This window comes from Condylura cristata, unplaced genomic scaffold, assembly GCF_000260355.1.
Source record: "Condylura cristata isolate star-nosed mole 26May11 unplaced genomic scaffold, ConCri1.0 scaffold00039, whole genome shotgun sequence".
Taxonomy (NCBI): Eukaryota; Metazoa; Chordata; class Mammalia; order Eulipotyphla; family Talpidae; genus Condylura; species Condylura cristata.
In genome coordinates this window covers 5,855,967-5,869,856 of record NW_004567140.1, presented here as the reverse complement: position 1 = coordinate 5,869,856, position 13,890 = coordinate 5,855,967, and the positions used below count along the sequence as shown (strand labels likewise).

Sequence of the window (13,890 nt, the reverse complement as noted above, 5' to 3'; positions counted from 1 at the left end):
GCCACAGCAGGGGTATAAAAGAGGAAGGAGAACGAAAACTCTCCTTGATCCTTGTCCTTATGTTGCCAACAGAAGCTGCGCACAGCCCTGCTCCTGGGGAAACATCACACCTTGCCCTGGGCTCCGGGGAGCAGACAGGCGAGCAAGGTAAGGGGGAGTCACTGCTGAAGGGACAACAGGCAGCATACTCGCTCCACAGTTACTGAACTCCCTACTAAGGCCAGAGCTTTAATTAGTGTTTCTGCTACAAGAGTTCAGACATTTCTAGACAGTATACACTAGCAAGTAAAAACACCAAACTTTACAATGTACTTGACCGCAAGAGGAGGAATAAACTGTTGTCCGTCGCCCTGTGACAAAGGCTGGGCAAATACATCCCCACGCGCTGAAGGCGCTCTGAGTTAGTTTCGGGCAGAACACTTCCGGTCACACAGGAGGCGACCGGAGTCAGATACTTACTTATCTACAAGAGTCCGTATGACTGCCAGAGTGTCCAGCACTAGCCCATCTACATTTTGTTTCTTTCTCCTCGGTTCGTGTGGTCCTCGGCCCCTTCTTGGTGGCCGAACAGGGTCCCGGGGTTGGCTCCTCGTGTCAGCGGCAGGCACCGCACTGCTCTCAGCCTGTTGCTGCTGGGTGTCAGCGCTGTCTTCTGCTCCGCTGTCATCTCGGCAGATACAGGAATTCCCCATGGTGCCCGTGGCACCTCTAGTTCCCAGGAAGTGGGCAATGTGTTCCTCAAGAGTCAATAGCAGACCCTGGCCAAGGCTTCTGCTTGCTAAGAACACAGCCCAACCAAAGACAATCATTTAGATAGTTTTCAGTTTTCCAAGTTCTGTCTTCATAATCCAGAGCTGAGGAACTTGCATCCTATTTGTTTCTAATGAATGAATACCAAAGAAAGTGGCTGAGCTGATTTCCGACATTATCAGCTTCAGGAAATCCTGGTCATCCAGTGGCAGTTCTAAAAGAACAAGAGAAAAGAGAAATGAATCAAAGATTCTTGATCACTGAATTATTCAAATTTTCTTAGTTTGATTTTATAGGATCACAATGGAGGTATCTTTGCACGAACTAATCAACAATCAATAATTCTTCTTCACCACAAAATCACACCCTTGTATACCACAGGCACTACCACTGGCGTTTAAAAAAGCCAAAACAGCTGTATAGTTCTATTTATACAGGAATACATTGGAAGCAGCATGCAATTTTTTCAAGGGCTCCTTCTCTAGATGAGAAATGAACTGTCACCTTTCTTAAATGTGTGCCAAAAAAAAGTTTCAAATAAGATCTAATTACAGACTTTAGTTGATTTAAAAAAAAAAGAGCTATGATACAAATGTGATAGCACCGATCTGACAGCAAAAGAAAAAGGATGGCGTGTTCCACTTAAACTATCCAGACTTCATCGACTATTCCTACTGGAGGTTTTCTCGATAATTCACAAAGATTTCCTTTCCTTTTCTTTCTTTCTTTTTTTTTTAAAGATTTATTTATTTGTGCATACAGAACTGGGGTTCAGGCCAGAGGCTCAGGGGTGGCGAGAGGCTTCACCAGAGACAGAGTGGGGAGCAGAACAGGCAGATGTACGAAGTACACTGCTGAGGGGAGCAGCGGGCGGGTCAGGAGAGGTCTGCCGCGCCATGTGGTCACCTCGGGGCAGGTGGGAATCGAACTCATGCAGAAGTGGCTTTAGCTTCTTAGTGCTGTGCTTTAACCCGCTGCGCCACCAGGGAGGGCCACAAAGATTTTCTTTAAGGAAACAAGACTATTTTGGGAAAGGTGAATCTGTATCGCAAGGTTATAGTTTTGCAAGCTCAGAACCCTGCACACGTCTGTATAAAGGTGAGAATGAGGCCACACTGGTTCTCTACTGTCTGAAAATATGAAGTACCTTGCCCCAGTCCTGCACTGGCTCTGGAAGAATGAAGATGAACAAGAAGGAAAGGCCGAAAGGCCCTCTTTCCACAGTGTGCGCACCATCAGAAAACCTAATGATAGAACCGGTTCTTTATTAAGCCAAGAAAATCTGGTTAGGACTGGAAAGCAGCAAAGAGGTGGAAGCAGAGATGGTGGAGCAAAAAGTTAAACATCTTACCAAGACATAGCTACTAAGACCCATAAGGACTCATAAGGAATAGAGACTAGGGATTGTCTCTACTCAACATCTGGCTATTTGCAATCAACTCATATATTGAGTACTGGGTCAGGAACAGATAGAAATAAAAGGCGTAATTCTGTGAGATCAGAAACGAGAATATTTACTTCCATTACTTTGGACAGACTTGCTGCAAACTTTCAAATATTTGCTCAAGGGGAAAACAGAAAGAAAAGAGATGGATGGATGAAGTCTTTATGTAACTAAATTTAATCTAACAGTTTCTATTTCTAAGGACAGGGGAGGGGAGAGAAGGCAAAGACAGACATCATCTCCCTCAGACTAACAAGACAGCAATGGCTATGTCAAGTGATAATACCATGATGGTCTCTGTCACTCCGTACAGTCTGTCCGACTGCGTACAAAGTTTGGAGAGTGTACTAAAAAAGATGGAACTGAAGAGGAGGTAGGAGCGTGATATGCAGCTCAGCTGGAATTGGCTTTTTAACACAGAACACATTCTAATCCAGCCAAGAGCTGAAGTAATGCCATTCCCGTTACTGCAGGGACCAGGTATACAATTCCCTGAGAGGGGAGACAACGGCAAGATCATGACGCTTAAAAGGACAGAGACCAGAAATAACTCTTTTAAAGCGTCTCTGGTATAAGTTTCTACTGATCTTATAAATTAAGCTGGTTTCTAAGAAAGACCAAAAAGCACAGTTAAGAAGCGATGCCCTGACCTCACAGAAAGGTCACAAAGCAGGCACGGTAGGCACAATTCGAATGCGAAGAGGTAAAGAAGCCAAGGTTTCCTGGAAGCTCTGTCACTGGGAAGTAGCCCAGATTATATGCCACTACAGCACTTCTTTGAAATCCTCTAGTACTATATTTAAATTTTTTCCTCTTAATTAAAAAAAAATGTTTATTTTAAGACTTAACTGTAGCATATGTCTACAGAAGAGTAGAGTCTATTTTGTGCTCTACCATCACTCATTCCGTTCAAGAGCAAACCCTTGAAGCTTCAAAACAGGTATGTTTCCACACGTTTCCACACCTATGAGACACTTACAGATTTAAGTTTTTAACTTAACTAAAATGACACCATGAATAATTTCTGATTTGCTTTTTTCACTTAACACATCTTTCCATACCACTTGGATTACTGCATCCCACTTAAGGCTGGATCGAAATCCATATGCTGGATTCTTTTAGTTTCTTAACTACTATGGTATAAAAACCCGTGGAGATCTGGTAACAGTGGAAGAGTGGTCCTGGATCTGACACAGGGAACTCCACTTGGGAATGCTTCACCTCCTGGAGAGGTGTGCTCTGACTCCAAACTGCTTTCCACAGTGGTTCAATATTCCCAGGGCAGAAAGGAATTCCTCTGGCTTCTCTTACAATCCCGGATCCTTTCTCCATCATCAGAAAGACATTGAGATGGGCCAGATATGCAGATAGAGTGTCAATTCAACTAGACACAGTAAACTGGGGAAGGCTCGCCTGAAGGAGGGTCACCAGTCAGGTAATACAAATGACTGGGGCAATGATTTGAAAGTGTCAACCTGAGAGGAAGTTCAGAAAACAAAGACCTGAAGGGGTGAGAGAGGGAGACCACCTGAAGTTGCCTTCAAAGCCAGCACTTGTAAAGCTACTTGAAATAATTAACAATGGGAAAGCTTGAGGAAAGCAGGGGCTGACAACGAAGTTTGTTAGAGCTCAAATTTTTAAACTTTGATCGATCTAAATTTTTTTGCTAATGTTTATATAAACTGAATATACAACAACTAATTTATGCAGGGTTCCATTTAGTACAGTTTCCAAATAAACTAAAGATATGCAATATATAAAAGCATTTTAATAAATCTGACTAAATTTAGAGGTGAAAAGACAAAAACTAAGGTTTCCCCCACCCCCCTCAACCCAATTGAACTCAAATGTAGTTTGGGTTGATTTCTTCCGAAACAGTCATTTTCCTTAAATGACCCAGACAATGATGTCAACTGTAAAACTTGTCAAGAGAAGGAAATGGCATGAATAAAAGTTTTCAAATACTTTAAAACTATTTCCTTTTTCAAGGTCTATCTGTAAAGACCGGGTTTCGTGTTTAAGAGAAAGGGAGGATCTGGGAGGCATTTCAAAGGCAACATTCTGAAACATACCAGGAACACATAAGAGCTGTTGCCTTTAAACACTTCTGGAATGACTTTGCAGAGTACTCTTGAGAGCACACACATGAATAATGCCTATCTATAATCTTCCAAGTTTATTTAGCATTGAAAAATGCATAGTTTTTCATCTGGAAATGGCTGTTACTCATGACACTTTTCTCAGAGAAGCTGTCTCGTTGCAAAAGGCTTTACTGTGGTCCCGTTTCCAACGACCACTGTTTTACCGGGGACACAGGCCACAGGATCTGCAAGGGACCCCAGAGGCCACACTGCAGTGCACTGACTTTGCAGTCAGATGGAGTGGCACAGGTCCCAGTCCTGCAATGTTTACAACTATGCCACTCCTATTACTCTGGTTATTGACTTATTTTAAAACATGGAAATAGTTCTTACACCACCATACTACTAGGAGGAGTCAATGAAGTAGTGGCATGCAGAACACATTGTAGTGAGTGCCCAACGCTTAGGTTGAATCCAAAAATGCAAGATATTATTACAAAATGAGCACAAAGCTAATCAGAAGTTAACTAATCTGGGAGATGGGAACTCTGCAGTGAAACCCAAGTTAAGCACAGTAAAATAACTAGATTACTGGACCCTCGCTGGTGGCGCAGTGGGTTAAAGCACAGCGGGTTAAAGCACAGCACTAAGAAGCTAAGTCCACTTCAGCATGAGTCCGATCCCTACCCTGGAGGTGACCCACAGGGCACAGCAGACCTCTCCTGACCCACCTGCTGCTCCCCTCAGCAGAGTGCTTCATTGATCTGCCTGTTTTGCTCCCCACTCTGTCTCTGGTGAAGCCTCTCACCGCCCCTGCACCTCTGGCCTGTACCCCAGCTCTGTTAAGCATAAATAAAATCTTTTTTTTAAAAAAAAACTAGATTACCGAAGAAACTACTTAAAGATAAAGGTAACCACAGCTACAAAAGATAACTAAAGAACTCTTTTGTGGAACTTCTTTACTGTGTACTGAAATGATTTTTGCTTATCGAAGCTTTCAGGTAAAGAACCCCAAAGGACTTTTAGCTTAATTCTCCTAAAAGGCATTAGAATCACTTAAGTAACTTATTAAAAGGCAAATGTTGAGCCAGATTCAGACTTTCTAGGATGCAGCCCAAACAAGTGTTCACTTAAAGCCAGGTCTGGAAATCACTGACACAAAGCCTGGCACAGTAGGCGAGACCTGCTGGCTGGCAGAAGGGACAAAATGACACACTGGAATGATTCTTCTGAGGTTAAAAATGTTAATGTTTTCCAGAAAAATGGACCAAGACTATCTTTTGGAGAGGTCAGTCAAAAGAACCATTAGAATCTTCTTGTATCTATTAGCAACTGTATACAGTACATACCAACACAATGAAAAACATACTCTCCATATATATTTCCATCAGATTCAGTCTAGGAAACATAATGAACCTAGTTATGAATAATGTCATTCAAAGGTTGACAGACTGAATGGAAAGTAAGTCTGACCATCATTTAAGGGCCATACATCTGTAAGATGACACGTTACCTTTGAAGACTGCTAAGTATTAGATGGTCAAGTCATTTTGGGGACACAAATTAGCTAGACATACAATCTAAACATAAACATACATATCTGTGGCTGTGGCAATCACCAACTGATGTGGCAATCAATTGACTTAATGATAATTATACCATTGCATGCTGTCTCTTAGTGGAAAGACTTTAAACACCCATCTAAATAATGTTCTTTAAACTGTTATAGTTGATAGCCATTTTGCTGCAAAAGCATAATTATAATCAAACATTTCCTTCACAAATCTCTCTGAAGTGTGGCATTATTAATTTTAAGCCATTTTTTTTAAAAGGAAGACTTACATTTTACATTTCTGTATCATTTATGGTTTATTAGACTTTTACGTATTTTAAAAAGTTGCTTTGGAGGGGAAGCAAACTTGGTCACTCAGGACGGTTAGTATTAAAGCAGTGTTACTCAAAACACAGACCTTTACCATCATAAACTGCTCACCACAGAGACATCTAGTCAACTGGTCTCACCCTCTCAAACAAATGGTCCAGGAATCATGATTCATCTCTTCAAATATTTACTTATATTCAATCATAATACAGCTCAGTGACAGAAAGATTTATGTTTCTCTGAAAATAAGACTTCAGGATTATGCTGCCAAGAAAGAAGCTGGTTAAATGAATGGCATGGGAAGAAAAACTTGGGCATGAACTTACTACTGCTGCTGCCGTCTCCACCACATCACCTCCACCTAATCATTCCAAAATCGTGTGAAAGGACAGCAATTTCTTCCAACCCATTTCACCCTCACCCCTAAATCATTACAGCATGAAGAGAAACCATATATATAACAAACTGAAGATTCTAATGATTTTTCTCTCATTAGAACATGTTTTGGACTGTGTCCTAAGACAGCAAATATATTCTACGTGGTAACTTCTAGTGTTCCTAACCCCTTTTCTCATGAAACATTTCAAACATACAGCAAAGCTGAATTTATAACTAGCACCTAGATTCCACTATTAATTTCTTATATACCTGGTTTGTCACATGTCTATCACATGTCCATTTCCATCACCAATTTGTCTAACTTTTTTGAAGCATTTCAAAGTAAACTGCAGGTATCAGTAACATCCACCTAAATAATTCAGCGTGCATTTCATTAGCCAAACTTCAATTTACATGTAGAGAAATATAGAAATCTTAAATATTTATGTGATGAGTTTTATCAAATGCATATGCTATTGTAACTTAAAGCCTATCAAGACAAAAAAATTTACCCAGAAATATACTTGATTTTAAAATATTCTGCAGGACAACCCAAAGATCATTAATTTTGACTTTTTATTGGTTTTTTTCCTAAGTTTTTTTTTAAAGATCGTTTATTTATACAAAGAACAAATGGGGTGTAGGCCAGAGGTGTGGAAACTGAGAGGATTCAGAGACAGAGACACAGTGCGGAGCAGAATAGGCAGATCTACTGAAATCCACTGCTGAGGGGAGCAATGGGAGGACAGGAGGTTTGCTGTTCTATGTGGGTCAGCTCCCTGGTGGGGGATCAAACTCATGTTGCAGTGGCTACCAACTTCTGATAAGCCTTTAAAAAAAAAAGATTTATTTATATATGCATGCAAGAACTGGGGTACAGGCTAGAGGTGTGGGGGGTTGAGAGGATTCAGCAGCAACAGAGCGGGGAGCAGCAGGTGAGACAGGAGAGGTCTGCTGCACCATGTGGGTCAGCTCCTTGGCAGTGACTGCGATAGGTTCATAGTGCCCTACTTAACCCATTGTGCCACAAGGGAAGGCCCTTGATAGCTTTTTTTTTTTTTTAAAGATTTACTTATTTATTCATACAGAACTGGGGTACAGGCTTCATACAGAACTGGGGTACAGGCCAGAGATGCGGAGGGTGACAGGATTCACCAGAGACAGAGTGGGGAGCAAAACAGGCAGATAGATGAAGTACACTGCTGAGGGGAGCAGCGGGCGGGTCAGGAGAGGTCTGCCGCGCCATGTGGTCTCCTCCGGGGCAGGCAGAGATCGAACTTATGCAGAAGTGGCTTTAGCTTCTTAGTGCTGTGCTTCAACCCACTGCACCATCAAGGAGGGCCCCCTTGATAGCCTTTTAACTTAACTCCCTGCACCACCAGGGAGGCCCCTTGGTTTGTTTGTTTATTCTTTTTCTCCCCTTTTTCTGATGACAATTTACTTACTGAAGATTGTTTACCTGGAGAGAAGTTGGAGGTCAACAAGATGCATTATCTGGTACTGCAATCAGAAGAAAAGTGTGTATATGTGTGTGTGTGTATCTCAAGAGTGCACTTGCCAGTTAATAGAGAAACTACCTAAAGATGTTTTAACAAAAGTGTTTTTGTCTCTAGACCCTAAAGCACCTGGTATTTTGTGGGGAAGGAAAGGGTTATTAAATATCTGGTTGGAATTCACTTCTTCCCCAAAAGGAAAGGCAGCTCTGAAAGGTGTTCTGCCATGTCACCTGGGTGTCTACACTATCTAGCTGCTGTGGCACTGGCCTCTTGAGATTTAAGCCACACAGGTCTCTTTGCTATTAGCCTCTAGGTTGCAGTCTTCAAGTCCTCAAGAAAAAGCACGGCATGACTCTGATACATCTTTTATCCACCGAGGCTGCTTTAAGAAAGTACATGTTTGAGGGGAAAGCAGATGCTGGAGAATGCTCCAGAGCAGATTATCCAAACTGCTGGAGGAGAATCTGGGGAAAACTTCCCTTAAGATGGTGACAACTTTTAAACTTAGTAGTAGTGGTGCCTGTGGTCAGGTGAGGCTTATGGCAGAGGAGAATACAGGCCTGATTTAAAACAGTAGAATGGGAAAAAAGATATGCCCTTCTTCCAGATGAGTAAATTCCAAAACGAGTAAGAAAAGAAAAAAAAAAAATTGGGGTTGGGATAGAGTAAGGAACTTTTAGAAGCAAATCATAGTGGAAAAGGAGAAGTAAATGATCCCTGTCTGGTCTCAAAGATTGAAAAATGTGCCTTGTGCCCAAAAAGGAAACACCAAGGAAAAACTGAGGTAAGTGTAAGTGATGGCTGCAGTACAGAGAGAAAAACAAATGTAGAGCTGCAGACTATTTGGGTTTTCCTCCCTAGGAAACAAAATAACAGAAAATCATATAGCTGTGTTATTCAAACACATACATTATGCACAAAACCAAAGGAAAAGGATTTTTCTATTATAGAAAAAACTCTTGGCTACTGAGAAAAGCAAACAACATGTATATCGAGGAAGGCTACACTTTCCTACTAATGAGATCTATTTAAAATGGTGTTTGAAAACACCCAATTGCATAGTCAGTTGGATACAAATTACAATCAAACAGGTTTTCAATAAATATTTTAAGTGAATTTACTCTGAAATCTGCAAAAGCAGAGGTTTCCAAAATTTTTACTGTTTGTAAAACGAAGACGTCATTCAATAAATATGAATTCAATGTTTAGGTGTCAGGCAATCAGATGAAATAAAGTTCGTCATGGACCCAAAGGGTACATGGTAAAGGGATAAATGATTCCAACAGACCAGAGTGCCCTACTCATAAATAGTACATGTCACAGAGCCTCTGGATAAGGCATCAGGTCCACTGGGACAAGACCTCTTGCTCTCCCATTTAGCCTCTGCATTTCTGTATGACGAAGTGTTTAGAGGTGTGTGTGTAAGTATGCACACTAGCAGAGGGGAATGGAGGGTTTATATTTGCACTGCACTGCACTCATGTCTTAAATGATAGGCCAAAATACTGTTAGTACAACTATCTCAACCACACAGTGAAGATTAATCAAGATACTGAAAGCAACCTCAAGGTGATTATGTTGAGTGAAATCAGTCAAAAAGTAAAAGACTTCAGATGGTTTCACTCATCTGTGGAATATAAATACCCCAAAAACAATTACACACAAACAATAGAAGGAACAAGAATTTGAACTGGGCAAAAGGAAGATTATGGTTACCAGAGGGAATAGCGGAAAGGGGGGGGGGGAGAAGATGGAGGAGGGAGGCGTATGGGGTGTGGTATCGTGGCTTGTGCGGGGCATGGGGGGAGAATGAACCACAAAACAAGTATTACAAAGTAGGGGAAAAAATAAAGATGATGAAGCAAATCATTTTTGTGGAAACAAAATAAAACAGAAAAGCCAAAACAACAAGCCCAAAATCCATGAGGAAGCGCAATGGCAAGCTAAGACTCATCTGAGAGAGTATGGATGATGCCCGTTAGCGCCCTTGCTGCAGACAGCAGGATCTGCCGCTCGGCACCTGGCATGGGAGAAGCCTGGCACTGGTGCCAAGTTTCCCGTGACAGACTTCCTGGGAGAAAAAGGTATTGGGGAGCGCAGTAAACTAATACTGTGCTAGATTTGGTTTACAAAGGCCATGTCTTAGTAATCCCTAATCGCCATTTGGTAGGTTATTAGTCAGTACCCCTTGGGCATATGAAAGTATGACCAACTACGAAGCAATGAGAACTGCAGAACAGAGCTGCACTTCCCACAAGGGGGGCAGGGCCGGAGTCAGACTTGGGGAATCACTGCTCAGCCAGACAGAAGCACAAACGTTGTTCCTCAGGAGGGGAAAGAAGGGGGAAGAAAAAACTAACACTGAAATGTGGGATAATAAATGAGAGCAAGATAGTGCTTCAAACCTTTTGTTTGATGAGCACAGGACCCATAAAACCACGCCTGGAAACTAATTCCAAGCAATAAAAAAGCTACATGGAGTGTTCATTCCTCAACAAACACAAGGAGTACATCAATTCTTTGCTATCTCAGATGCGCCTGTAGCTCCCAAAAGCCCAGAAAAGGGGACAGGCGAATACTCTCCATGAGCCCACACTACTTGTAAGATAATGCTACTTCATTACTCTATATATCAAGTTCTCCACATAAGCAGATATGAATTTCAAAGGCCTTTTTACATCTTTAATCAACAAGCTTTCCCTTTTGGAATGGTGAGTAAAATATAATGAATACGCACTTTTTTTCTAGTCATAAAGGTTGGCAAGAAAGCAATTTCAAAAAACAACGCTGAATAAACCAAAGGGAAAATATTCTTTAGCACGCCTAACATTGTGGAAGCCTCTTCTGAAGGCTGTGACCTAAGTTCCAGCCTTTACTACTTCCTGACCTGTTATTCAAATTTCTTATTTGAAAATTGGGGGGAAAACTATCCAAATTCAATGGGAAAGGCCTTGAAAAGTCCCAATACTTGAAGAGAAGCTAAACTGATAGTTTACTACCGCCCTTACTGGTTCCACTGTGGTCTCCATCTGCGGTGCTTAATAATGTTCCACTCAGGTTTTCTGATACTGGGATTATCAAAGCTCACTTTACAGAACCCAGCACAAAATTTCCAATTAAAGTAGGGTAATAATGATTACCAGCCTCAAGAATTCTTAATAATCATTTTCTCAGAAAATAGGTAAGTGTATCAAAGAGTTTTATTTTATAGGATGCACCGTGTCCTCTCACTTCATTGTAACAACTTACTTCATTATTAGGGAAAGTGGAGGGAATTCTTGATACCTTGAATTAAGCTCAGCAGTTGAAACAGACTATTGTAAATGTACTTTAGGGATACACAAATTTTTTTATGTTGTTACTCTTTTGCCAAAACATACTTTAAGTTGCTGTTCTCCCTATTCACTACAGAATAGCAAACTACTAGGCAAATGCTAAGTTTTTATTTTCCTTTGCTTCTTGGCCAATTTACTAAGTGAAAAGCTATTCTGCTGACAGAGCAGAAAACAGCCCACATAAGAGTATGCTGGATCACTTCTTATAATCCATACCTTAAAAATAATCATGGAGTATAGAAACAATGAAGAGTTTGTGAAAAGAGCAAAAAGCAGGACACAGAAGACATCAAGCAGCAGTCAGGACAACATACACCCTGGGAAATCAGAAAGCTCACAAAAATCACCAGTGATTTTTTTTTAAAAGACCCACTAAATATAAGATTAGAAAAACAGGAAATGCAAGTTAGCTTTTTATTAAAATAGTTCAAAAACTAAATTATCCAAAATTTGAAAACCATTTCTAACAATGCCACTAAGCAAAATAAGAAAAATAATAAACAAGGATACAAATATCTCATAACCTTAAAGAGGGAGCTAAAAAAGCAAAGCTGTCACCCCAGGAAATACTCACTCTACCTTCCTGAAGAATAAAGAGAACAATTGTGAAAGTGAAATTCACACGCAATCACTAACATGCCTCAAAATCTATAGTTCAGGGTTACTATAGGAAGGCATGATTACAGAGGGAAAAGGTTTCATTACAAAGCCAAAATGGAAGAGGAAATACAGTCATACCTGTAGATATTCAATAATACACACACACACACACAATATTCATATACATGGAAAAAGAGGTGGTCTACAATACTGAGATCAATTTACTTGCAGGGAAACTTCAGCTGTCAAGAAAAAATGTCCAAAAGGAAAAGACTGTTTTATAGCGCTAGCTCCTGCCAGCAGCATCTGAACTTCAGAGTAAATTAAAACTCCCTGAGCAAAAACTGGCCATCTCTCCACCCACATTCATGGGAGAGTGGAAACCATGTCTTTAGATGGTACTATAAACTCAAAAGGCTGTGAATCCTGAAGCTTTCAGTCCCCACAGCAACAGTATTAACGCTATTTTCTTCTATCTACATACTGCTTTTTTCATTTTACAAAGTGTCTTCCTTTTATTTCCAGCAGCCTGCTTGGTGCTGGAATCACAGTCCTGTGCCAGTAGTGTGTCAAATTCTTTCCTACACGGTATGATTACTTGAAGTCTGGTCTTCCTTGTTACCCTTCGAAAATCCCACTTTGGACTGGACTCCGTTTTGGCAATCTGTCCCCAGAGTTTTTCTTGGGTCTCCTTCATCCTCCCTGAAGCAGGAGCCACTTACTATTTTACGTAAGAGACACAAGGAGGTGAAGTCACAGCTTAAGGACAATTAGGTGGTGGATGAAGGGCCTGGACGACTGCGGAACTGACTGTCAACAATAGTCACTTCCAACCCTTTAAAGTTCAAAGTACATTTTGCTTCCAGGAGCAAGCTCCTTCGGACAGCTGCGAGACAGACCTGCGCGGAGCGGCCCGCGTCCGGTCTCTCTCTAAACATAGGGAAACTGAGTCAGGAGGGACCGACAAAAGCCTGATCCCGGCAGAGCCCCGCAGGGCGTGCTGGTGGGATGACCCGCGGCCACCAACTCGCCTGCACTAAGCCCAGAGCAGCAGTTTGAGACACTCGGTCGGTCTCCTGAGATGAGCAAACCCTCGCCATTCCCGCGTCCCCGCCCAGGCTTCCCACCGGCGGGGAGTCCCTCTTCCCGGGGCCGCCCTGCAAGTCCCTTCCCGAGGCCCTTTCCCGTTTTCCACACCGGGCCTCCGGAGCCGGCGAATCCGCTAGCTCGTAGCCCCAGTCTCGGAGGCATGTCTGGACCTCAAGGCATTTCTGTCTCCCAGGCGGGGGTCGGCCTCGCACCGCTGCCACCTAAACCCCAAACTCCACAAAAGGAAGCCCTCCCGGGGCGTCCACCCCGCGACCCCTTCCGCGCATAGCGCCCCTAAACCTGGAGCCTCGCAGGAGCTACATGTTTCTCACCTGAGCCCCGCTGGCCGCGGCCTCCTCAGAAAGGCAACCCCAAGAACCTGCTCCGGCGAAGACCCCCAAAAGGCGGAACACCCTCTTTCAGGAACCTCTTCGGGCGCCTTCAGCGTGGGCCTCGGTGGAGCACCTCCGGCTGCGTCCCGGGCTCTGCCCGAAGCCTCCTCTTCCCCGCCCCTTTTCCGGAGCCTCCCGCGGCCCCAGTCCGGTCTCCAGCCGCAGACGCGGGCGGCTGGCCCCCTCCCTCACGGGCGTCCCCAGCCCTCGGGCTCCCCCAGCTCCGCGTTCCCAGGGGCTTCCCGGAGCAGCGCGGCAGGGCTGCGGCACTGACTTTCTCCGGCTCCCCGGCGCACCTGAGGGAGGGGGCGGCGGCGGCGGCGGCGGCGCGACTCCTTTGTGACAGGTCCGAGAGAGCGGTAAAGATGGACGCGAGGCCACGGCGCTGCCATTACGCGCAGGGCCCACCCCCGCTTCGTCCCGCCCCGGCCCTCCCTCAGTCC

At 43.1% G+C, this 13,890-nt stretch overlaps 1 protein-coding gene across 2 annotated transcripts in view; it reads right to left on the bottom strand.

Annotated features, from left to right (window-relative positions):
* The window catches only part of RSPRY1 (ring finger and SPRY domain containing 1), a 41,464-nt gene extending 27,639 nt beyond the window's left edge, over positions 1–13,825 (bottom strand). Inside the window, exons 1-2 of one of the 2 annotated variants that reach the window (XM_012733213.1) lie at positions 13,388–13,825; positions 460–964 (exon numbers count right to left, since the gene is read on the bottom strand). In XM_012733213.1, the coding sequence (XP_012588667.1) occupies positions 460–809 (350 nt within the window). In that variant the 5' untranslated portion in view covers positions 810–964; positions 13,388–13,825. The remainder of the gene's footprint in view (positions 1–459; positions 965–13,387) is intronic. The other variant, XM_012733214.1, reaches the window with a different exon arrangement.
* Positions 13,826–13,890: the final 65 nt, after the last annotated feature.